The 26,085-nt window shown below is 41.2% G+C and overlaps 2 protein-coding genes across 2 annotated transcripts in view; one reads left to right on the top strand and one right to left on the bottom strand.

The window, feature by feature from the left end:
• Nucleotides 1-2,274, top strand: part of SPAG17 (sperm associated antigen 17) — a 192,200-nt gene extending 189,926 nt beyond the window's left edge. Inside the window, exon 48 of the mRNA XM_074370283.1 lies at nt 628-2,274. Coding sequence (XP_074226384.1) covers nt 628-767 — 140 coding nt within the window. The 3' untranslated portion in view covers nt 768-2,274. The remainder of the gene's footprint in view (nt 1-627) is intronic.
• A 5,694-nt stretch (nt 2,275-7,968) lies between these two features.
• The window catches only part of WDR3 (WD repeat domain 3), a 29,921-nt gene continuing 11,804 nt past the window's right edge, over nt 7,969-26,085 (bottom strand). The window contains exons 9-27 of the mRNA XM_074370277.1: nt 25,780-25,877; nt 24,736-24,843; nt 24,038-24,268; nt 20,982-21,075; nt 18,986-19,087; nt 17,473-17,558; nt 17,171-17,306; nt 16,391-16,447; nt 15,275-15,375; nt 14,943-15,054; nt 14,669-14,803; nt 14,328-14,378; nt 13,698-13,763; nt 13,107-13,199; nt 12,564-12,611; nt 11,854-11,897; nt 10,075-10,203; nt 9,003-9,096; nt 7,969-8,719 (exon numbers count right to left, since the gene is read on the bottom strand). Of these exons, the coding sequence (XP_074226378.1) occupies nt 8,564-8,719; nt 9,003-9,096; nt 10,075-10,203; nt 11,854-11,897; nt 12,564-12,611; nt 13,107-13,199; nt 13,698-13,763; nt 14,328-14,378; nt 14,669-14,803; nt 14,943-15,054; nt 15,275-15,375; nt 16,391-16,447; nt 17,171-17,306; nt 17,473-17,558; nt 18,986-19,087; nt 20,982-21,075; nt 24,038-24,268; nt 24,736-24,843; nt 25,780-25,877 (1,941 nt within the window). The 3' untranslated portion in view covers nt 7,969-8,563. The remainder of the gene's footprint in view (nt 8,720-9,002; nt 9,097-10,074; nt 10,204-11,853; nt 11,898-12,563; nt 12,612-13,106; nt 13,200-13,697; nt 13,764-14,327; nt 14,379-14,668; nt 14,804-14,942; nt 15,055-15,274; nt 15,376-16,390; nt 16,448-17,170; nt 17,307-17,472; nt 17,559-18,985; nt 19,088-20,981; nt 21,076-24,037; nt 24,269-24,735; nt 24,844-25,779; nt 25,878-26,085) is intronic.

The following is a 26,085-nucleotide window of genomic DNA, read 5'->3' as shown; positions in this document are numbered from 1 at the left end:
TCTAGGTCCATCCATGTTGCTGCAGATAGCACTATTTCATTCTTTTGTATGGCTGAGTAATATTCCATTGTGTATGTGTCTGTGTATGTGTGTGTGTGTGTATGTATATGTGCACAACTTCTTTATCGAGTCACCTAGATGTGATCCAAAGTAACTGAAACCCTGCTGTTGATCACAGCAATTAAATAATTTTACATTTATGCTAATAAAATTTCTATTTCCTTGCTTACAGAGACCACCCTGTCAGGCACAGAAAGATGGGGAAAGAGTTTTATTAGATTTTTAATCTACTTCCAATGTAAACAATGGTAGTTCGTAAACTATTTCCCAATATCTATCCCCCTCCCCACCAAAAAAGCATGATGTTGATGTAGTCTGGGGCCTGATTATGGTGACTGATGGCTCCTATAGAAAGGCCAGTCACACTTTGCAGAAAAACATACACGGAAGATCAATACCCACACTTCATCCCCTAAGCCTGAGCACATGGAATTTGCATTAGATAGAAAAGTACCTAAAATTGAGCTAATGATGCTAGAGAAGAGATTCTAATTCTAAAATGTTATCTGAGTTTACATATACAAATCATTTGTTCGTGAAAATCATAGTCCTTAATGAGTATTTTACCAGTTTTAACAAGCAGCAATTATGAGAAGAGACCAAAAGATTTTCCCCAGGGTAAAGAAAACCCCATGGTCCAGAGGATTTCTACAATTTCTGCCTCTGCCCTTGGAGTCTTCATGTCCCGTGAAATTTCTCCACAGTAGGTCAGGTAAGTAATAAATGGTAATTTGATTGTCACCCATTCAGATTTGCAGCCTTAGACCTCGAGTTTGTTCCTGTCTTCTTAACAGCCAGGAACCAATGAGCCTCTTAGTCCGGTGGAAATACTTGTTTTTAATAACTGTAACAGCTTACCCCTTTATACTCACTGTCTGTCTAATCTTCATACCATCTACAAAATAGATGTTTTCCCCACTTTACAAATAAGGAAAATGAAGCTCAGAGAATCTTGAAGAAGTAAAAACCCCACCTGCTTCAGTGATTCTAAAAGTTCATTCTCAAGTGCTGTTTTCGATGTTGATGCGACTCTCCCAAAAAGAAACAGCACATGTCCTTTTGGACTCGAGAACTCAGTTAGGCCAGTGGTTCTCAAATCTTTTGGACTTATGTCTCCTTATATGTTCTTAAAAATTATTGAGGAGCCCCCAAAGCTTTTATTTATATGGGTCACATTTATCAACATTTACAAAATTAGAATTAAAACTGGGGAAATTTTAAAATTTCTTTTTTTAAAAAATAATAAACCCAGTACATTAACAGAAATAAATTGTTAATGAAAAATAACCATTTTCCAAAAATTTAGTAAGAGGAGCATTGTTTTACATTTTTATGAATTTCTTTAATGTCTGGCTTAATAGAGCATGGCTGGATTATCACATATGCTCTGTATTCAGCCTGTCACCATATCACACATCACATAGTCTCTGGAAAAGTCCACTGTATGCACTAATGAGAGGAAAAGGCAAATAACATCTTGCATTAGTTTCCCGAGGCTGCCATAACAAAGTACCACAAATCAGGGGGCTTAAAACAACAGGTATTTATTCTCTTGGAGTTTTGGAGGCCAGAGGTTCAAAATCAAGGTGTCAGCAGGGTTGGTTCCTTCCAGAGGCTCTGAGAGAATTTGTTCTACGCTTCTTTCCTAACTTCTGGTGGTTGCCAGCAGTCCTTGGTGATCCTTGGCTGATAACTGCACCACCCTGATCTCTGCCTCTGTCTCCAATGGCATTCTTCCCTGTGTATTTCTGTCTCTCCTTATAAGAGCAACAGCCGTTACTTCATCTTAACTTGATTGCATCTATAAAGACTATTTACAAATAAGGTCACATTCATAGGTTCTGGTAGACATGAGTTTTATGGGGGCAAACTCAGTACAGTCTTCCCCCAGACCCCCAAAATTCACATCCATCTCCCACGCAAAATACACTCACTCCATCCAGCATTCCCTGAAGTCGTCACCCATTCCAGCATTAACTCTAAGTCCAAAATCTCATCTAAATATCATCAGCTCTGTTAGTTCCACATCTCATCATCTAAATTAGGTTTGGGGGAGGCTCTGCTGACCTATCCTAGTGACCTCTCCCATCTGTGGGCCTGTGAAATGAGAAAACAAGCTGTCAGCTTGCAAGATACAATGGTGGGATAAGCACAGGACAGACATTCCCATTCCAGAAGGAGAAAGTGGAGGCATAAAGGAGTCACTGGTCTAGTGTGTTTGCAATGCAGTGGGGTAGATTTTATGTTTCAGGGCCTCAGAAGAATCATCTGTGTCTTGATCTGCCCTCTGGGCCACAGGGGTTTCGCCGTCTCACCCTCTGGATCCTCGGGGGCCTTGTTGGCCCCACCCTCTCAGTTCCTAGCCTGGATAGTCTTACCCTCTGGGCAGCCTATTTCCTGCTTCTAGAATCCCAGAGGTCCGGCAGCCTTCCCTCATTTCCTCTCTGTCCCCCCACCCCCACCCTAGGCCAGGCAGGCAGGGTTCCTGCTGATAGAACATCCTCAGAAACTGTCAGTCTTCCATGGACGTCAGGGGCTGCACACCAGTAGACTTGAAAGGTCCCCACAGATCCTCCCTGGGAAGTCTCATCTCTCTTCCGAGCTTCTGCTGAGATGGTTGGCTGTGTCACGAGCCTGATTTCTCCACCGGGTTTTCCGGCGGCACCCTTGATGAACTATCCAGAGCGCATCTCGGCATCCCTTGGAACACGGATAGGCTGTGAATTTCCCACATCACCATGTTCTGGTTTCTTTCTGCTGACCATTTCCTTCCTCTTGCATTTTACTATAAGCAGCAAGAAACCAGGCCATGTCTTCCAAATTTTGCTTAGAAACGTCAGCTGAATATCCAAGTTCATTGTTTGCAAATTCTACTTTTCACTCAAAAGCAGAACACAATTCAGACACATTTTCTGCCACTTTGCAACAAGGATCACTTTTCCTCCACTATCCAATGACATGTTTGTTTCCACATGAGGTCTTACCAAAAGCACCTTTAGTGTTCATATTTCTCCCAGCGTTGTTCATGATATGAAATTCTCTAAGGTGGCTGAAGTATTCTGTACTGTCCCCTTCACTTCCTTCTGAGTCCTCACCAAAACTGTCTTTAATGTCCATTATTTCTACCAACAGTCTCTTCAAGGTATGATCCAGACCTTTTCTATCACGCAGCTCAAAATTCTTCCAGTTTTTACCCATTACTTGATTCCAAAGACATTTCCACATTTTACAGTATTTGCTATAGCAGCACCCAATTTCTTGGTACAAAAATCTGCTATTATTTTTTTATTAAAGTAGCCAGTTCACGATCTGTCAATTTATGGTGTACAGCATGTGTCAGTCATGCATATACATATATATACATGTTTTCACAGTCTTTTTCGTTATATGTTACTACAAGATACTGAATATAGTTCCCTGTGCTGTATAGTAGGACATTGTTGTTTATCTATTTTATATATAGCAGTTAATATTTGCAAATCTTGAACTCCCAATTTATCCCTTCCGATCATCCCCTTTACCCCCAGGCAACCATAAGTTTACTATGTGAGTCTATTTCTGTTTTGTAGAAAAGTTCATTAGTGTCTTCATTTTTCCTCTTTTAGATTCCACATATGAATGATATCATGTGGTATCTTTCTCTTTCTGGCTTACTTCACTTACAGTGACGATCTCCAGGTCCATCCCTGTTGCTGCAAATAGCATTATTTTCTTCTTTTTTATGGCTAGTATTCCAGTCATCTGTTGTTAGACATTTAGGTTGTTTCCATGTCTTGGCTATTGTAAATAGTGCTTCTGTCAACATTGGGGTGCATGTATCTTTTCAAATTTGAGTTCCTTCCAGATATATGCCCAGGAACGGGATTGCTGGATCATATGGTAAGTCTATTTTTAATTTTTGAGGCATCTCCATACTGTTTTCCATAATGGCTGCACCAAACTGCATTCCCACCAGCAGTGTAGGAGGGTTCCCTTTTCTCCACACCCTCTCCAGCATTTATCATCTGTGGACTTTTGAATGATGCCGTCTGACTGGTGTGAGGTAATACCTCATTGTAGTTTTTATTTGCATTTCTCTGATAATTACCAATAATTGAGCATTTTTTCATGTGCCTATTGGACATTTGTATGTCTTCATTGGAGAATTGCTTGTTTAGGTCTTCTGCCCATTTTTGGATTGGGTTGTTTGGTTTTTGTTAAGTTGTATAAGCTGTTTATATATTCTGGAAGTTAAGCGTTTGTCAGTCACATCATTTGCAAATATGTTCTCCCATTCTGTAGGTTGTCATTTTGTTTTGCTTATGGTTTCCTTTGTTGTGCAAAAGCTTATAGGTTTAATTAGGTCTCATTGTTAATTTTTGCTTTTATTTCTAATGCCTGGGTAGACTGCCCTAGAACATTACAATGATTTAAGTCACAGAATGTTTTGCCTATGTTTTCTTCTAGGGGGCTTACAGTGTTTTGTCTTATATTTGTCTTTAAGCCCTTTTGAGTTTATTTTTGTGTATGTGGTGTGGGAGTGTTCTAACGTCACTGATTTACATGCTGCTGTCCAGTTTTCCCAACATCCCTTGCTAAAGAGGCTGTCTTTTCTCCATTGTATATTCTCGCCTCCTTTGTGAAAGATTAATCAAATGTAAGTACACAGGTTTATTTCTGGGCTGTTCTGTTCCATTGATCCAATAGTCTGTTTTTGAGCCAATACCACACTGTTTTGACTACTGTATCTCTGTAGTATTGTCTGAAGTCTGGGAGAGTTATTCCTCCAGCTTCGTTCTTTTTCTTCAGTATTGCTTTGGCAGTTCTGGCTCATTGGTGATTCCATATAAAATTTAGGATGATTTGTTCTAGTTCTGTGGAAATGTCCTGGGCGATTTGATGGGGGTCACACTGTTTGTTTCTGGAGGCTGCCACAGCAAGTCTGCACACGCTGGGGGATTAGAACAGCAGGTGTTTGTTCTCTTGCACTTCAGGTCTGAAACCAAGGTATTACGAAAGTTGGTTCCTTCTGGAAGCTCTGAGGGAATTTGTTCCATGCCTCTTCCCCTAGTTTCTGGTGGTCGCCAGAATCCCCGGTGTTCCTAGGGTTGTAGCTGCCATCGTGCCAATCCTAATCTCTGCCTCTGTTGTCTTGGGGCCTCCTTCCCTGTGGGTCCATGTGGCATCCTTCTAAGGGCAAGTCACTGGACTTACTGCCCACCCTAATCTAGTAGGACCTCATTTTTAGCTAATTATAATATTTATAAAGACCCTATTTTCAAATAAGATCACATTCATAGGTGTCATGGGTGGACCTGAGTTTCTGGACACTATTAAATCTATTACACATCATTTTGATATATTTTTGACCTTGCAGACTCATTGAAAGAGTCTTCAGGACCCCTAAGGGACTTGGAATATACTTTGGGAACCACTGATTAAGGTGTGGTTTATCTTAGTTCTTGTCTATGACTTTCAGAAGTTATCCCAAACTGAGAAGTAGTGGTTTTTCATCTCTAGTTGGATAATTCTGAAAACTACAGAATAGCTATCAGATAGATTCATAATACCTGCTGGAACCAATCTATCAAAAGTAATGTCATGAATCTATCTAGTAGAAGAAATATCTTGTGATGTTGCCTTATACCTCTTTGTTCATATTGAGTTAATGAGATTAAAAGATGCCCACTGTACTTATTAAAGATAAACACTATAAAGATTCTCTAATATCTGACAGACTAAAATGTTACTTCTTTCTAATCTTTTCTGTTTATGTATATACTGGAGTTATTCTGTAGTTTTCTATCTGGTATATCTCACACAGTAACAAAAGTAATGTATTCTGTGTTTTCTCTGAGCCAGTGGTAAGTACTTTATAGTAACTATGGTGTAGGCAGCGTTATGCCCATTTTGTAGATGAGGAATCTGAAACATAACAAGGTGAGGTAATCTGCTCCATAGAACGTGCTCTATAGGATTAGTTAGATACTGCTATGTAACAAATTACCCCCAAACTGAGTAGCTTAAAGCAACCAACGTTTATCTCATGGCTTGCATGGGTCAGGATCCAGGCAGAGCAGTGGGTACTCTGGTTCAGCAGTGGTGGTGGATGCAGGTCCTTGCAGGATATTAGATGGAGGGCCTCAGTCCCTCCCTAGCTGTTGTCTGGAGGCTGCGCTCCCCCTAGGGCATCTCACGACACAGAAGCTTATGTTTACCAGAAAAATCAAGAAGACCTGAAAACGCATGAGCGAGGCAGAATTCAGGGTGTTTTAGAACCTAACCTTGGAAGAGACATCTTATTACCTCTGCTGCGTTCTCTTCTTTAGGAGCCAGAGTTTAGGGCCAGCCTGCATTTAGAGGGAACAACAAGCGCTCGGCCCCAACAAGGGCTGGGCCGGGCCAGTGGCGTGTCACATCAGAGCATTCGAGTCCCGTAACACCTCAGAAACAAATGGTGAGGAAAGGGGGGACTGGAGATACTCGCTGTAGGCCAGGTGGCTTCTTCCTAAGCTCCCGTCTGCTCTGGCCTGGAAACGCTGCTCTGGTGTCGGTGAGCAGAACCGTGGAGATCGTCCTGTGCCCAGTGAGACACCGCTGCCTCCTTGCTTACTGTCCTAGGTCCTCTGCTAGGCTTCTCTGGGATGAGATATGACTTAGGATACTTGTCACTGAGAAGGAATTACTACAATTCGTACATTAAGCACCTGACTTCCAGCCAGGGACCTTGAACTTGTTAGGCATGTACTTCTTATTAGGAGTGTAACAGCTAAGCTCATTTAAAATAAACATATATAGACATATGGAGACTGATATATTTATATTTTAAATAAGCTTAGAAATTATACTCCTGATAAACCATTCACAGGCCTCTTTACGGCATTACAGGCATCCACAGGTAACACTGCATCATTTGCAAGAGATACTAGTCATTAAACAGTTTCAGTACAAAGGATTGTATGTAGCCAGTGGCTGGCTAAACCAGTAAATGCTGATTTAATGAATAGGAATCTGCCTGGCTCAGAATTAACTCATCTGTTAACCGTCAAAGTTGAAGGTTAAGGCGTTTCAAGTATTTGGCTGTGGCGTAGTAGTTCCTTACTGTACGTATCTCCTCAGCTCTCGCAAGTTCCCCTTCTCTTTGGTTAGCATAACACAGAAGGCAGAGGCACCTTTAGATCTTAGGACTGTCACTCTGATCAGCCTTAAATAGTGGCAATGCTATAGGAAAGCAGCACTTTTAAAATAGAAAGTTACTGATGACATACACATTTAGAGTACCCTCTTGGAACTTGTTCTGGTTTGCAGACTATCGAAAATGTTGCAATTTCTTTCTGTTCTGAGGAACAAGAAGCACAAACAGGATATGGATTCAGCCTTTGTTCTCATCAGGAATTAAGGTATCTTTTGAGAATCAAGTAACTCCTCTGTCCCTGGGGGCAGGAATAGCTGCCTGGAAGGTTATTCTTCAGACTGGACAGCAGCACCCAGAATCCACCGTACTGTCTATTCTCTTGCCTTTTCATATTTAAGCCTCAGGAACCCTAAGCCAAAATTCTCCTTACTCTCATTCTGTTCAAAAACTGCTGCTACTCAGTTCCTTACCTCTTGGCTCAGCAACTGCTACACTCAGGAGCAATGACAGACTTCGGGTTTGGGACAGAGGACTGCAGCTCTGAGACTGGCAAGGACACAGCTGCACAACAACACAGTAACTGAGATGAGATGGACAAGTTCTCAGAAAGACACAAACTACTGAAACTCGGACAGATAAGGAAAATGTGAACAGATCCAAAACAAGGAGACTGAATTAGGGATTTAAAAACTTCCCACAAAGAAAAGCACCGTCCCGAAGGTATGTGTCAATTTCCTGTCCTAAAACGTCCCCACCTCCCCACACCCCTGCCTTGAAGAAACATACACACCATGTATCAGTCACCTGGAAGCCCAGCCGGGCCTCTCAGCTTGACTACTCTTTTAATTAGAAACAACTATATTCAGAGAAATATAAACAGTTGGCAATTAGGATCTCTTTATATACAGATAAAACAAACTGCAAGTTCAATTTAAGGAGGCTGTTGTAGATGATCTGATGGTCCCTCCAAGAGCCTGCATTTATGGGCAGAGGACAATCAGTTAGGCACCTGACTGTCTCAGCAGGCGGTAAAACCTAATACAAAAGAGGTAACCAATTACCGAACACGTCTTTTGACATCAAAGAAATAAAAACTTTGAAATACTAATTTCAACTCTGGTAAAACAAAAGTTCTCTGCTCCTGCTAATATAAAGGGGACGACTCCTGCAGGGCTCACCATAGGAGCACAGAGAAATTTCAAACTAATCTGTGTCCCTCAGGGAGGTGGAGCCCACAGTCCTATGTTGGAATTCCCTCCGGCAAAGCTGGGAAGCACATCCTGGGATCTTCTGCAACATGATAAGCCTCTTATTTATTTCAGAGGTGACACCAACTCTACCGCTGCTTAGTTTGGAAGTCCTAGTTGAAAAAGGCACCGCATTTCAGTTCTAAGTCAATGTTAAGATCAGCTTCTCCCTCTTTTTCCTCTTCCTCTTCTTTTCTTCCAAGTGGCTGGTAGCATCGGCAAAAAACATAACTTCACTCTTTGCCTCGCATTCCCTCTTCAGATAATCAAGACCTGCCATGTTGAAGCCAATAACATCCTGAGGAGGAATACAGAAAAGAGTAAACAAATGCCCTCACCCTTCCGCTCAGTACAGCAGCCCGTGCGAGTCAGGGGGACCAACGCTTCCTGTGTCGTTACTCATCCTCTGCCTGCGGTGTCCCCCTCTTTTTTTTCTTATGCCCATCAGTTCCACAAAAGCCTTAAGTACACCTCTATGTCAGGTCATCACCAGGGACAAGGCGGTACGCCATGCTGCTACCTGTAAGTCACACACACACTAGGACTTGCCCTCCTTATTCGAGCTCTACACAGATACTCACCCGGACTTGGCTGACTTTTGAAATAGTTGTTTCCTTTAATTTTTCAATCACGGGCACAAGCATTTGGTTGCTAGTGATCTGTCCAAAGTGAATCCTAATAGAAAAATAAAACCAGGCATGTCACAAAGAGTAGTGGTTTTGGCTCTACCTGGTTCTTCTAGAACCAGCGAAGAGACAAAATATAAAAAAAAACAAAATTCATTTCATCAATCATGAGCATATAGAAATGCCTCCAGCCAAAAAAAAAAAAAGCTAAAGAAGTTTCTTCTCTACTATTCAGTTCTATCTGGTGACAATTTTTAAAATACTACCCTAACATTTAATAAAAAATAAATTGGAAATACGGCAACTGAATCATCATTGTTCTTCATTCACTACTATACTGAAAGAATGAAAGGGATGAAGAGCTAAGAATCATGAAAATAAGTCAATTCACCAAATACATCCGTTTTCTTCTTCTTACTATTTGGTATTGGCTGAGCAGCCTGTCTTCCTAATCACATTTTAAGGTACTCAGTTTGTCTCTGTTCCTGTTCTCTGATATCACAGCTGGAGACTTAGGGGCAGAGTAGGAGACAGGAATAATATATTCTTAAGCATTACATATTTTTAAGAATTCTTCCTATATAAGAATAGAGTATGTTTTTTTTATGTTTCTTAGTTCCGTCTATATATGCCCTTGTAGAGACCTGGGAAATAAATTGACTACTCCTTAAAATGCTGCTATGAAAATAAAACCAAGCCATTTAAATGAAGTAGTTAAAAAGAAATGACACTGAGACAAACTGGCAATTGAGCGAGGGGCTCAGCGCACTGACTAGAAGCAGAGCTGCTACGTCAGACTGGAGACGGTGCCGGCCGGAGCAAGCCCGAGCAAGGCAGTGGCCCCTGCCTTCAAGACTGATTCCAGAGGACAGGAAATGACCTATGTCAGGCAGCACTGAAATTGTGTGACAGTCCCTGAAACTGAAAAAGCGCATTTCTTAATCCCACAGCGTCAACAGCTTCAGGTAGCGCAGCTGCTGGAGCAGTCGGGCTGATGAGATGTGGTGTTTTGGGGAAAGCACGTTACCTGAGGAGAAAGAAGAGGCACCGACACAGGAGTTCAATGTCAGAGCCCAGCTGGATGAACTCATTAAAGAGCTTAAGGACGTCCGGGACGTAAGAGAAAGGCAGCACGAGCAGGGCCTCTTCCAGCTCACTGAGGGGGAGAGTCACCGTTAACAGCGCCACGCTTCTCAGCAGGGTCCCTTTTAAAACCTTCTCCCTCCTATCTCTTTCTTCTACGTTTATACGTGAATAGATCTTCCCCATCCAGAGTTAAGTATTTATCTATGTTCTAGGGGGTTCTCTCTTGTCAATGTTTTGGTTGGTTTGTATTTACTATTTTGACCTACTCGATGCATTTCGGTCCATGGCCGGGTAGGAGAAGCTCACTTTTTTTCTTTCAGATTACTAACTGCTCCAAAGTGTTCTGTTGAACATTCCATCTCTGGGTGATACTTCTACCAGCTCCTGAGTCCTTTTATATACAGAGTCTGTTTCAGGGCTTTCAAGTCTGTTTTGATGACTGATTCTGACAATAACCTGTACTGTTTTAATTTTGCTATTTTTTTAGTTTTTTTAATCTACGAGAATAGCTCCCTCTTGTTCTGGTTTCGGTCTGTTTTACTTTCCTTGAGCTAGCTCTATTATCATTTCATCAATTGCAATTAGAAATCTCAAGAGGATTTCAATGGGGAATCGCAAACCTATAGGTTAGTTTAAAAACAAAACAAATCTTTAAAACACAGAAATCTTCCCATCTAGGGATGCACTGTACATCCATTAATCTGAATTTTCTTTCACATCTCTCATGAAGTTTCATTATCTTAGGTAAGTCTTGTTTATTTTTTGTAAGGGATACATTTAGGTATTAAGATTTGTTATAAAAATGGTAACTCTAAGTCAAACTTGAAATCAAAAGATAAATCATAAACAAACATTAATCCAAAAATGAATGACAAAGGATACAAAAAATTCTTAAAAACTAGTAATAGAAACTACTATAAAGCACAAGAAAGGAAAAGTAGCTAAAAATTCACAGGAAAAGATACAAATGGCCAACAAATACAATGATATTTTAACTTTGTTAACAACCGAAAACGAAAGTAATACAATACACCACCTTCTGCCTCTCAAACTGGCAAAAAGAATTTTTTAAGGCCCGGTAAAAGTCAGTACAGGCACTCTGGAAAGTAACTCAGTGATATAAACCTTTAAAATGCTCATGGCTATTGATCAGACTGCTAGGACCCTTAAGAAAAATAACCAATGAAAACAACACAGATTCATATATAAAGGTGTTCACTGAAGCAACAGTAACACCAAAAGCAACACCCAGCAGTAACTATATGTACAATGGAATATTTTGAATTAATTCAGTATGTGTTTTTAAAGAATATTACTACCATGAGCAAATGCTCAGGAAATATTCTGTGAAAAGGACAGGATATAAAAATGTATACAGTACGATTGCAGTTGTGTATGCACACAGAAAGGAAGCCAAAGGAAACAGACTACAGCAAAGTTACAGCTGTTACCTCTGACTGAATTACAGACGATTTCCTCACCAAGCAGCACTACCTTTCATTTGTCCTTAAAAATGTATCACTTCATATTTTAGGAGGAACCTCTTAACTCTAATTCAAAAATAACATTATAATAAATTATTTTCCATCACAGTTTTGACAGAGTTAAACCTCTAAGATAACCGTCAATTTTAACATCAATTTATTTGTCTCACGTTCAACTAGGCATTCAGTAAATGTTGTTAGTTGCCAAGTGACAATGACTGTGTGCTGGGACTCACCTTGACCTGATTCCTTTAAAAATCTCCAACACATAAGCTGAAGGCTGTAAAGGAAGTGTAACAGCATTAGCGACACTCCTGGTATCAACTGGAGCGCTCTAATTTCCACCTCTTAAAAACCAGGGATCGATCTCTCACGAGAAACCATGTTCTAAAAATGGCACCACAAGGCATGGGCTTAGACTGAGTCAGATCTGGGCTCACAGTCCCGCTCTGCCACTCACCAACTGCATTACCTTCAGTCTGTCAGTCAGGACAGGTTCCTGTCTATTAATGAAGACCCCCTGACTCACAGTATTACATGCAAGTAGAGCAGTAAGTAATTAACATCGCTAGATCAGCATACATTGTCCCACTGTGTTCCCTCTCTCTTCCTCTGGACTGATTTATATCAACTTTTCCTCCAAAAACTTAATTTCAATGAAGAGAATCTTCAGAGGGCCTTGGATACTAACCACAAATAAGCACTAAAAAACAAAAAAATGCCAGTTCAGTCCAACCAAAAAGGATGAGTTGGAAGTTATACTAAAACAGCCCTTTTGAAATACAAAATATCCCAGAGGAGTTCAACATTCAGGAGAGATTTTTAATGGCAAAGTATTTCCCAGTACACCCATCCTCTAATCGTAATGCCTCTTCACTTCCTCTCTTGTGCCTAAAGGAACCTCAGAATAACCAAGGGGAAACCGTCAGTTACACGTTCTACTCACAGAGATATTGCCATAAGCCATCAGGATCGGGCTGATGGGAAGAGGAACCTATGAAGAAATTATTAAGTCAGGTCATTAAAAAACAAGCCTTTCATGGTGCTTACCACAGGCAGGGCGATAACAGTATTGTGCAGTTTTTAAGAGAGACCTTAAAAAAGTATTAAGTTATTTAATAGTATAAAAGAATGATCAAACCTTTTAGTTTCAATAGTGCTTACAAATGAGACTGGGCCATACATTTCACCTAGAAATCTGAAATGCTTACCCTGCATCCCAAACTAAAGCAGGAACTAAAGTTGAGTTTCTAACTGAATACAACAGTCACCTCAAGCTAAAACCTCCTAGCCTTTGCTTTTTATTAAGACAAAGCTTCCTTCCAGTTTCTCAATTCCTTTTTTCTAATATTACAGTTAGAAAAGATTCTGTTCCATTTATCTCATTTCCTGATCTGAGTTAAAAAATCCGTAAATGATGGTTTTTTCCCACAGGAACTGTCTCTATTTATAAATGTCTCTCGGAGCGTAACTTAATGGGCTCCCTTACCTCTTTCCCTGCAGCTTTACAGATGGCTTTGTGTTCTTTCATTTTCGCAGTTTCTTCTCGGTATAGCTCAATAGCCTCCATGATCCTCTCAGCCTACACAGATGGTGACAAAGGACAGAAACCATCACAATACACTTGTCATCCCTCAGCACTGCAAGTGGAAGGCCTGCCTGACTGAGTGCTACCAAATCAGACTGCTTGAATCAGTTTAATAAAGTGGTGCCAGCAGTGTGCCAAACAGCATTTAAAGACGCCTTTGGTTGTTCATTTCTAATTAACAGGGAGGAGACTAAGTGTCGTGGATTCAGGTGAGATGGTGTGGGGACACCCTGAGTAGGGAGCTCCTAGGACACCCGAGAGGTGCCACTTTCAGGAGATCAAGCCTTCCTTTCCAGAAACCATGCACTCATTAAACAGATTCAAAACTACTCCCATCCTTAGTCCTCCTCCGAGGGAGAACAGAGGTTATGATCTCCATCTATAAATTCCATCAACTTTTTGCCACAAAAGGGCTATTTGGTTGACACAGACTTTTACTAAAAAATTGGGATCCTATTTAAAATTGATAAGCTACATTCTATATCAACTTACCGCTTTGACTGTTTCAATAGTTTTCTTTCCAGTGAAGTAATTGTCACCTTGAGTCTCTCCTGGAACCTGCCAGAAACAAAGAGACCCTTGAACATCATTGTTGACAGGTGTTGAAGAGCCAATAAATTAATCTTACGTCCAGAAAAGAACAGGCATGACTCTGTTACAATGGTAACATGGTGTTTGTTATCAGCTGACATTAACTGAGTACTTAGTGCCAGACACCGTGAGTTTGGGCAATCCATTTCACCTAGAAATCTGAAATTAAATATTAAATATTTATATGCACTATCATAAGAATATCTTGCTCTACACATGTGTAAGGAGAATGCCCAATTTCTCAAATTTTTTCTGACTTTTGTTTTACAGTGAAATAATTCCCTGAAGCTCCTTAAAAAATAAAGCCAGAATGACAGTCATTCTATACCAAATCTGGTCAATCATTTGTCCCATAACATCAGGATATACAGTTAAATTAAGGAGAACTATACAGATTCCTTCCCATATCAGCCACTGATGACTTCAGCCTCTAACCCCAATTCTAATTCCATTAGAAATTCTCAAAATCATAGTAAATTCCAGGAGGATAATTACAGGGCACAATCTGAGGGTCCCAAAAGATTCACTTACTGCTGGTTGCTCTTCTTTGGCCACGCTCTCCTCATATTCTGCTTCCCTTTGCTGCCAAGAGACAGATACAAATTCATTTCAAAAAAAAAAAAAAAAAAAAGTATGGTTCCTATGTGAAGTAAAATGAGATAGTGAGAAATTGCTTCTTTCAAAATACAACCCCCTAACAGCATCTGTCTCCTTCTGGCTGCCCAAGTGGTGTCAGCAGTCCTGGAAACGTCCCCTGGAGGCCCCTGGACTTGCAGTGACTGGGGTGTCGCAGCATCAGACAGAAAAGTCCGGCTGGGGCAGCGTATCAGATACCAGTACAGAACACTCGTAACCGAGCCCGAAGTCCTTACCATCTCCCTCTCTTCCTCAAGAATAAGAGGCTCCCTTGTTCTCTCCCAAAGTCTCAGAGATTTGTCATGGGATGACGACACCACATAGTCTCCACTGGGGCTGACAGCCAAGCACCATACTTCCTGGTGGTGCCCCTGGGCAGAGAGAGCAAAAACATCCCGAGTAAGAATCCCTTATTCACAGACCGCCACCTACTCATGTTAGTGGGCGATCAACACTCAATCTTAAAAGAAGTTCTTAAGTACTAAGCAAACAAAGAAGGTAGGAGGTTACCTCCAGAGTCTGTATGTGTTCAAATTTGTCCGCATCCCACTGCTTGATCTTATGGTCCTTCCCAGCAGTAAAGAAGAGATGAGACTTGGAGACAAACTGTAGGTACATCACACTGAAACGTGACAGAAGTATCCAAATGTCATCAAATTCCACATTATTAAAAGGAGTCTTACGCACATAAATAGCTTCTGAACCATTAGTTCTAGAGTATCTTGATTACATTTTAGAATCTCTATGACTACGTGAGAACACTAAGTAACTGACACAGATGCTCCCGGGAAATGAAACTGACAGGTGACGCAACAGGAGACCTTTGAAAAGGCGACACCCACCTGTCATCATGCGCAAACAGAGACTTGTGGCAGTCCCCGAAGTCCAAACCCCAGATTTTCACATTCCTGTCGGCAGAGCCAGTTGCTATTAGTGCTCCATCCTAGGAGGACGAGAAGTAAAACATTACCTGATTACCTGAAACTCTGTAATTAGATAGAGAAAAGCTAACCAGAACATGTACCCCATTTCTTTCAAAACATTAATAGCAGTGCCCCCCAAATTAACTTCATCTCTTTACCAAGAGCACATACATCTTTGCTTTTACCTAGAGATCTACTTAAAAAGCTTGTTAAGTGAGCAAGAACTCTGTGGCTATACAGGGCGGTGCTGTGTCTTGATGTAGGCTGTCTGTTTACTTTATTAAATAGAGCAAAGAATCTCTAATCTCTGTCATAGGATTTATGGGGAGAGAAGAGGGAAAAAGATGGAAGGAAGGAGGCTGGGAAAGAATCTACTAGAATTTATGACCTTGCCTTTTATGCCACGTTCCTTATCACTATTTTTTGCTTCTCCTTCCTATTTTGGCACCTGGTTCAAATGGTTGTCAACATAATAAGAAAACTAAAGTATTTTTTGACACCAGTTTATTCTGTTAATGCACTGATCACAGACAGAGCACAGTACCAATTCCTTTTATACACACTAGACATTGTTTTTAACTATATAATGCCATTCCTAATCGTAACTAGACATTGCAAAAATATGATTTTGGTCAAGAAACTAAAAGTATGCATAGTACAAGATACCATAAATATTGCAAAACTCCATTTTTCTTACCAAGGTTATCCTTCAGAACAAAGGGGGATGCCTTTTTGAAAGTCCCTCATACTTTAGGGTGCTCTACCAATTATATTGTTTTAGACAAGGAAATAACCATTTGAGGGGTCCAACACAGGGAGTTTAGTTATGAGGATTAATCCAGGTGTCTGTGAAAATATTCTAAATGCATTAATACATACATATTTACGGTATGATTATTTGATAATTTTTTAGGATAGTCAGTTATACGACAGACAGAAAAAATAAACACTAAAATGAAGGTATCAAGCCAAGAACTAAGGAAGTGCTTTAGAAAAGACAACTCATTACTGAGACACTATTTAAATTTTACTTACATATGAGATGTCCATGCATATAACAGGCAGTTTGTGTCCATACAGTGAGAGAAAAAACTAGACGTTAAAAAAAAGGATATAAATAACACATCTGTCTATAAAATTTAGGCATAATTTTATGACATATATATCTAAAACAGAACTTTAAAATACAATGCTAAACACTGTTGTGGATTGCTTTAGGTCTGTATTTTCAAAGACAATGACCAAGAACACTGAAGGCAGCTTGTCCCTATGTCGAGCATATAAACCCTGCACGCACTTGCCAAAAACACTGCCGCAGAGCGGGGCCGCGGATGCCCCAGGAGCCCGCTGCCTCAGTCAGAACGTGGCGCGGGGGTCCTCTCTGGACTTCTCAGTGGTAAAGCCTCTGGAGCACTTGTTTCACAACTGTGTTCCCAGGCCCAGTCCGGGCCTACCGAGACTCTGGGCGTACAGCCCAGGAATCTATATTTCTGAGAGCAACCCAAATGATCCTGATGTACGGCCAAGTGTGGAGTGACTGCCGAGCACACCTAGCAATGCTTACAACTACTGGCCCCGACAGGATTTTCTGTCTGCGGAGTTTCTGAACATATGAAATACAACTTGCTTTATACAAAATTTATGAACCAAAGGAGCCTTTTAAAACTCTAGCCTTCCTAGGGTACTTGTGCCGGTTTTGATTTGCACATAAATTTTTAGAAACATACTACTGCTGGAAATAGTCAAGGCCACTTCTTTATAGTCTCAACCCAAGTTCAGTCAGAAAGAAAATATTCACAGGCATAGCCATTGTACCTTTAAAGTGTCAACATAGAAAATTTTCACAGTGCAGTCCAACAAAGACACAGCCAGCAGCTTCTGATTGGGAGAGTAACGGACACACAGAACTTCTTCATCTAGTTGCAAGGTCCGGGTCTGCTTCACAGAAAGCCTAGCATCACAGAAAGTACCGAGGAAAAATAATGAGTCCTCTACAAAGGCAGACAAACATTCTAAAAACCCTCTGGAGCTCAACGGAAACATACATCTCAAAAGCCCATTCAGTGGTTCCGTTTTTCACTCCAAAAAATGGTCACAAATAAAAAATGTCTACTCACCTCTTCTGGGTACTGTTTTCATCTTTCACCAATTCAAAATCCCAGAACTTGACAGATTTATCAGCCCCACCTGTCACAAAGCCACGCTGAAAATCAAATGACATTTCAGTTAAAAAAAATCTTAGTATAGAAACTTTGATAAGAAGACACATCAAAACAGTGCAAAAGACCATTTTTATTTAATGGCATGGGATAAGAATTAAGAAAAATGTGGTTTCTCCCTAACCCCTTTCCTTGTTCTTTGGGGGCTGCTGCCACAGATCTGTTTGAAAATTACCAGCAGAGACAAATGTAGTCAGATGATGACCAAGGTCCTAGTTACACTTTTATTCAGCGTCAGGAATGAAGACCCAATGGACACCATGGGTTATTTTTACTCCACATAAGAAGGCAACAATCAAAATAATTTGCTGTGAAGTATTAAAATCGTTCGACAAGTACACATAGACTGGATAAGCTAGATAAGTTTATTCAAAGTTACTTACCTTAGAATGGCATATAAACTTATTCCTGCAAGTCCCTGCTTAAATATGCTCAGAACTGTTTTCCAGTATCAAGAAAATTGGTCTTATCACACTGGAGTGTTAGTATAAAGTACAGAGGACATGGAGTCAGAAAATTAGATCTCAAGTGTCTAGTCTGCCATTTCAGAGATTTGTAACATCAGAGAAAGGCCTTATAATGACCCTTAGTGCTGTTTCTCTGATAAAGACTACCTAGTTTATAAAACCACTGTATAAATACTAATAAATGACATCATGGATGTGAAAACACTTTGGAAAAGAGAACATTCTACAAATGCAAGGTGTTAGTAGTACTTAAATTTAAATGTTAAATGCTGTTTCATTTCTGACCCCAAATGGCATTACCTAGTCTAAATTCCAGATTCCTTTCCCCGGCGCCCCCCCCCCCCCCCAAATACCTACTTCTAATGAACAAAGGTTTGTCACCATTGGGAATATTCAAATAAATGGGCCACAATCTCTTAAAGTACCATCTAAAAATATCTCACACTGTTCTGAGCAACAGCACCATCCCTGAGTAAGTACGCAGTTCTTCCAGCGTGACTCCTTTGAAGGGAAACACACTGCTGCTGACTTGGAAAGGCTCACGTATTTACTAAACATCTCTAGACTTATACAGTCATGGATTGTGGATGAAAAGGGGAGAAGAAAAGTCTACTCGACCCTCTGCATTATGATGCCCAAGAAAATATTTCCTTTTAAGGAGTATCACAAACACTGGTAAAAAGTCACGAGGGTGAGCAACGTGAGGCCGTGCAGCTGATGACCGAGAGCAGCTGAACCAGAAGTTCAAGTCAAAATGACAGCTACTCATACCATCAGGCACAGGCCAGGGAGCCAGATGTAATGTCTGAAGATCAGACCAAAAGCAAGCTTTTTATAAAGGAATCTGAGAGAAGTCTCTGTCAGGCAGCAGCAGAACCCCATATAAGACACAGGAAGTGCAGCCAGGGTGCTGGAGTCCAGACCCTGACTCCTGGTGTAGTTACCTGATCCGGAGAGAGAGACAGGGACCATAAAGCGCCATCATGTGCATCGATTGTCTCCAGCAGGTTTCCTGAGGCCAAGTCATAAAGCTGCAGCTTTCCTGTCTACGGAAGATGCAAAATGAGATCAGCACACCCACAGCCTCCACGATGCACATCTACACGGGTTAGAAGAGATTTCATAGCCCAGCAGCGACAACATGGCCCATTGCTCAGGAAATGGCTCCCACATTCCATGCTCTATACTTCCCACGTGAATAAACGTCAAATCCCCTGCTGACGTGTTGCGTTAACCTTGCCAGGGTTGCTGTGCTGTACCACCATGGAACAGTACCACCTCGTGGTACTGGACTCTTGCCAGTACTTTCACTGGTTCCCCAACTTCAAAAGGGAAATATGGCCACGGGCTATATCAGAATCAACATAACAGCACATGGGAAACTTAAAAACCCTTAAAACGTAATCCTTTAAGTAGACTATCCTCTACAATACAGTTGGCTTAACCAATTCTTCTCCATCTGGCTTTGGTTTCTTCCTCTACAATACATTGACAATGAGAAAGAGAAATCTCCCCACCATGCTAGGGAGGGCAGTCAACTTAAAAAAAAAAAAAATGCAGTAGCTGAGAAAACCATCAGCCAAGCTTCCCATTTAGAACGCTGTATATGCTGTGGTCATGGTGCCGGCACAGAACACACAGCGGCAAAGCCCGCCCTGTGATGAGCTCGTGCACGTGTGTGGGAAGAGAGCACGATGAAGAGTCTCAGGGCTGCCTCTCTGCGACTCTTGGTAAACTTGTCCCCACGAGCCTGTTTTTCCATTTGTAAAACAGAGTTTATATCACCAACCTCTCCAGCGGTTGTGTGGGGATTAAACGAGATAACGTACGGTAACTGCCCAGCAGAGAGAGCAGGCTGGGGACTGGACCTGAGTTGGACAGTCTGGGAAGCAATCTGCAGTGTCTTCCCGATAGCAAACCGTGGATGGACATTTGTTGAAAGAGTGAATAAAAAATGAGGGAAACTTTTAACTGAAATTTCATGCTCTTTCCCTGACACTGACCCTAAAATTTCTCCAGCTTATTTTATGCTTTTTGCCAAGCAAAAAACATCCATTATGATAACATAGGTTTCCTAACAAAATAATCATGCACATATGGCATTGGTTTAGGGGGACAATAATGACAAATACTTGCAAAGCACTTTTCCAAACATTCCATAGACCTCATTCCATTTTATTCCCGCTACTCCTCCTACTGCTACTTCTGCTAACCAGCTCTTATTAGCTATATGCTGAGGTTACTGACTTCTGTTTACATGAAAAAATCAAGGCTTACAGGGTTAAGTAACTTTCCCAGATGTCTCATAGCTAGGAAGTGGAAGAGCTGGGATTCAAACCTAGGCCCATCTGGGGCAGGAGCCTCTGTCAAAAATCAAGTGTCATCATCCTATTATGCAGAGAAGGTATCACACTAAAGAAGTTACGTGACTTGCTCGAAATTACCCATTTTAAAGGGGGAAAACCTGAATCCAGATCCATGTCTGCTCATTCCCTCATGGTAATCTCCCAACCGGAGTAGCAGCCGAGCACTTGGTCACTCAGTCTGTCTTTACTGAATGCTTCCATCTGCCAAGCATGATGCACGTACTTAATGTATTTTATCACTAGTCTTCTCACAACACAATTACGTATGTGCATATAAAAAGATGCATGAAAGAGGTTGATCAACAAAATGTTAATGACAATTATCTCAGGGTCATGATTTTAATTTCCTTCCTCACAATTTAACATAAGTTTTGATTTAAAAACAACAACAACAACAAAACAAAGAAAAGAAACTTAAAAAGTAAACCTCAAAAAAGGGCAGTGAACTAACACCCTCTCATATTATCCGGCTCTAATACATTTCCCAGATGATAAAAAAGGAAGCAGACTTCTCAAACAGCTTTAAGAATACTGAGTAGAGAAGTCCCCCAAATCCAAGAAAAAGTCTGTTTACCTTTGTTCCTATGACCACCTGCCGATCACCAGGTACAAAGAATGAGCAGAGCGCATACTCGCATGTCATTGTGCGGATACACTGCAGGGTAGACCTGGGAGAAAGAAAGAACAAAGGAAGAGCTCACGTGTCAGAAGGACCTGCTTGTCCACCTGAGAGGTCAGCAGGTACGTTCAGTGCACACTTAGCCACAGAGCGATCAACATGGAGACAAACCCTTTGAATAACCCTTGACTTCTAGTCAAGGGAGAAAATATTAAATGGCACCTGACTTTGTTTTCGCTTTTTTTTTTCAGCTTTTTTTTTTTTTAATCAAAGTATGGCTGATTTACAATGTTGTGATAGTTTCTGGCGTACAGCAAAGTGATTTAGTTATACATGTATACATTCTTTTTCATATTCTTTTCCATTATGGTTTATTACAGGATATTGAATATAGTTCCCTGTGCTATACAGTAGGACCCTGTTTATCTATTTTATAAATGGTAGTGTGTATCTGCTAATGCCAAACTCCTAATTTATCCCTCCCCTACCTCCTTTCCGTTTTGGTAACCATTTTTTATGTCTGTGAGTCTGTTTCTGTTTCATAAATAAGTTCACTTGTATCATATTTTATTTTTTAATAAGTTATTAATTTTTATTGATTTTTTAAAAAATAAAACATTTTCTATTTTGTTATTTATTGGAAGGGAGGTAATTAGGTTTGTTTATTTAATGGAGGTTCTGGGGATTGAACCCAGGACCTCCTGCATGCTAAGCAGGTGCTCTCCTGATGAGCTATGCCCTCCTCCCCAATTTGTGTCATATTTAAGGATTCCACATATAAGTTATATCATATGATATCTGTCTTTTTCTTTCTGACTTCATTTTGTGTGATAATCTCTAGGTCTAACTTTGTTTTCTTGGTTAGGGGCTCCCAATCCTAAGGAACAGATTCTACAAAAGCAGGGCTGGGAAAAGCATCTGCTGGGCTCAAGACAGCCTGACCCGCCACTATAAAAAAGTGAGCCCAGAGGACTGCAAGTCAAATTAGCGTATCATACCCCTGCAAATAAAGTTCATTTTATTAGACCATAAACACTCATCCATTCAACAAATATGTATCAAATGCCCACTTCATTCAACATTTTCTCAATGCCAGGCACTCTTCTAGGTGCTGGAGATATAACTGAATAAAACAGAAGAGGCCGACTCTCATAAAGCTTAACATCCTTTGGAAAAGAGACAGATACTGGAGTATCAGGTGACAGCAGGTGCTGTGGAGAAACCCAGCCCTGGGGGAGGGGATGAAGAGCGCAAGGCGGGAAAGGGATAGCAGGACTGTCATTTGATGGGATGACAGGGAGAAAGCCCATAGCCGAATGGAGAAGAAGGTTCCAGGCAGAAAGGAGAGAGAGCACAAGAGCCACGACACAGGCACGTTCTTGTCGTGTTTAAGGGGTAACAGAAAGGCGAGTGCGGCTCCAGTGGAGCAGCAGGGAAGGGAAGTAAGAAGTAAGAGAACAAGGTCTGTAAGGACTCTGGCTTCTAGTCCGCATGAGACAGAACTAGTGGAAGTGCTGTAACTTCCAGGATAAAAAGCTTACACTGGCTGCTGTGCTGAGAACAGACAGCAGAGGGGCAAGTAAGGAAGCATGGACACCGGACAGGAAGTTCCTACAACAATCCAGATGAGAGTGATGGTCTGGACCGGGTCGTGGCAGGGCAGGTGATGAGTTGTGGCTGAATTCCAGTTAGTTTCAAAGGTAGAGATGACAGGATTTGCTAAAGAACCGGACGTGGGAAATAAAAGAGAATCAAGAATGGCTACAAGGTTCTGGGCTGGCACAACCGCAGGAAGCAATCATGTACTAAGATGGGGAGGTGTGTCTGTAGGAACAGCAGGTGGGGAGACCCAGAGAAATGAAGATCACAAGTACGGTCCAGACACATAAAGGTCTGAGATGCCTAATTAGACATCCAAGGGGTGATACAAAGGATCTGGAAATACGAGTCTGCTGTTCGGGGAGAGGCTAGGACCAGGGATATAAATTTATGTGTCACCAGAATAGAGAAAGCCACCTGACTAGAGGTCACAGAAAGTGAGACTGCCCTGAAGCGCCCCAGCATTCAGGGGTCAGCAAAGTTAAAAAGGATCTGAGAAAAAACAGCTGGAAGAGGAAGTCATTAAAGGTCAAAGAAAAGTGTTTCAAAGAGGAGACGTTATCAATCCAAGGAGAGCATCAAATGAAGCTTACAGGTCACTGGATTTAGAAACATGCAGACCACTGACGAGATGACGGGAGCTGTCGTGGGGAAGTGGTGGGGGTAAATGTCTGACGGGAGACGGAGGAAGACAGCCTGGAGAAAACAAATCAGAGGAGGGGGAGCTAACCAGAGAGAGGAGGATGAGACAGGGTTACTGTTCTCTTTCAGACGGGAGATATTACAGCGTATCTGTATGCCGATGGGAAAGATCCAGCAGAGAGGGAGGAAAACTGCTAGAAGGAAAGAGAAGAAATAGAAGCCATGATGGACTTTTGTTTAGGGGCACCAGCGTCACAGGAGGAAAGACAGATTATGTGGATACAGATGCTAAACTGGCATATGTTATAGGAACATCTGAATGGTTTTTAGATGATTCCATTTCTTGAGTGAACTAGAAAGCAAAGTCATCAGCTTAAAGAGGCTAGAGGTGTGTGAGGTGTAAGGAGAGAGAAGGTGTGAAAAGCATCCAGGCCAGTGACGAATGAGAAGCCATGGTAAGATTACTGGACAGCACTGGGAGCCTATGTGAATTGAGAGCAGGCAGCGTATTTGTGTTTTTCTCTGGCTGAGAATAGCTATAAGCTTCAGACATGGAATAAACTTGCATTTTTTTGCACCAAATGTGAAAAGGCCTTTTTTTCCTACTCTAAACTCCACAGGCCTATGGTCAAAATGTGCTGAAGTTACATTTTGAGAGAACTGTATTTAGGGCCCCAAGAAACTAACAGCTAACCATCAAGAGTACTAAAAACTAACTGAAAGGGAAGAAAACACTGCTGGGTAAAGCTACAGAGCATCATTTCACCAACCTGTTCCATATCTTAACGGAATCGGCTGCTGCTGAAAGGACAGCGATGTTGTCCGAGCTGAACGACAAAGTCCGCACGTCACTGCGATGACCCCCGATGGTGATTCTGTTCGTCCTGACAGGCTGAGGCGCTGGCACGGACGGGCTCAGTGAATATAATTCCACCAAGTTGTTCTGCAGCAGGAAGACAGCCTTTAACTCGCCTTGAGGCGAGAGAATCAAATCAAAGGACCTGCATGAGAAGACACACGTAAATGTAGCAACCATCTTCGCTCTCAAGGGCAGCTTTTTCTGGGAGACAGGCCTTGCAATGCCTTCCATCTACACCAAGTCTGAGCAATTATGAAGGATTTTACAAATCAGAGTGCTCTGAATATTGGACAGCAGTCAGGTACAGGATCTTAAGACAAAGAAACCTGGGCTCAGATAGTGGAACTGAGCTGCTCTGGTGTGTGTACTTTTTAATAAGGGACCTCAAATCCTTTTAGAACATGGGTGCACATTTTTCCTTTTAATCGGCAGCAGGAAAGAACTGTATGAGATGAGTGAACCCATGGTGAGGGGGGAGCTGAGTGAGTCCCACAATCACTGTCTCCGAACAGATAATTCGTAGACACTGCTTACAAATAGCATGAAAAAGCCAAAACAACTTTGTAGCTTCCTATTTCTATAACACTTCAGATACTACATTTTACTCACTTGATTTTGGCAGAAGTTTTGATATTAGTCACCCGCTGGATCTCATCTTGCAGAGTCATTTCAACACTGACTTCAAGGTCTTCCTCCTCACCTTTGCAAGAATTTCCTCTAGGGGGCAAAAACAAAACAAAACAAAACAAAAAAAAAAACACTATCACGCTGTTACTGCTCTTCTAGAAGCAGCTTTGCTATTACTAGTACTTGAGTCAAGTTCTGGTCTAAAACCAACAACCTATGTGAACCTGGGAGAGTCACTTAACCACACAGGATTACCATCGGAATGAAACAATGCAGTGTGTAGAAATGCTTTGTGAACCAGAATGCAATCAATGTAAAGCATTATTCCATCTGATGAGTACCCTCAATAAATGGATTCTGAATGCAACAGCCCATGAAATTCCCTGGGACAAGTCTTTATCATTCAGATTACTCCACAGGAGTGTTTCTGGTAAACTTCTCTAACTTCAGAACTTTTTAGAAAATCCATTAACCTGCACTTATCAATCCAACCATGTCAAAAAAAAACCAGAGGTCTTAGAAGATTTGCCTTGGCAAAAAAAAAAAAAAAAAAAAAAATCAGATGACTATTTCTTTTGAGACTTGGTAAATTTCAACCACTGAGAAACTGATTTCCGTAATTATAATGACTTATTTTAAGGCTGTATTTCCCCCAAACTTCAGTAACTGTCCAACCAGTCTTCCTTCTCACAGCCCCAAAGGTCAGCTTCCTGCTGTATAGGCTGCTGTCACTGAAGACACATTGCTAGCCTCTGCGAATTAAGTCACTTAGAAGCCATTTTTTAAATATCTGTACTGTCTTTCTGGTCCTGTATGGCTCTGAGTGCAAGGCTCAGGAATACGTTACCTGTACTAAAAAGTAGAAATTAAAAACTTGGATAATGGCACGCCACAAAATCTTCTCTAGCTTTTAACGGTTATTGGAAACAGAGTACATAATCCCTTAGAGAAGCCATGGTTTTTCTACCAGTTTTTATATGGCCCACCCAGGCTACTTCACTAGTAGTAAATATCACGAAAACACACTTTGCTTTCTTTCTAGCTTTCTTCATCTTCTTGTCCATTTTCTTCTGAATTTCCTCTTTGGAAAGGATACGAAATACTTCTAGCACAGAATCGGTTCCCTAGAAAGGCAAAAGATTGATGTGAGTCCAGGAGAGGCAATTTGTAATTTAGCTTTTCCTCAGTAAAAACAAATCAATAATGTTTCTTTTTCTTCCCTTACTAGTTGTATTACCATGAACACCTAAACCTCTCTGGGATTGCTGTCACATCTTTAAAGTGGGGATACACGACTTCCTGTACACAGCATTGATCTGAAGACTGAATAAG

This window comes from Camelus bactrianus, chromosome 9, assembly GCF_048773025.1.
Source record: "Camelus bactrianus isolate YW-2024 breed Bactrian camel chromosome 9, ASM4877302v1, whole genome shotgun sequence".
Lineage (NCBI taxonomy): Eukaryota > Metazoa > Chordata > Mammalia > Artiodactyla > Camelidae > Camelus > Camelus bactrianus.
Note: the sequence above shows the minus strand (reverse complement) of the source record. Positions and strands in the feature narration are given on the sequence as shown.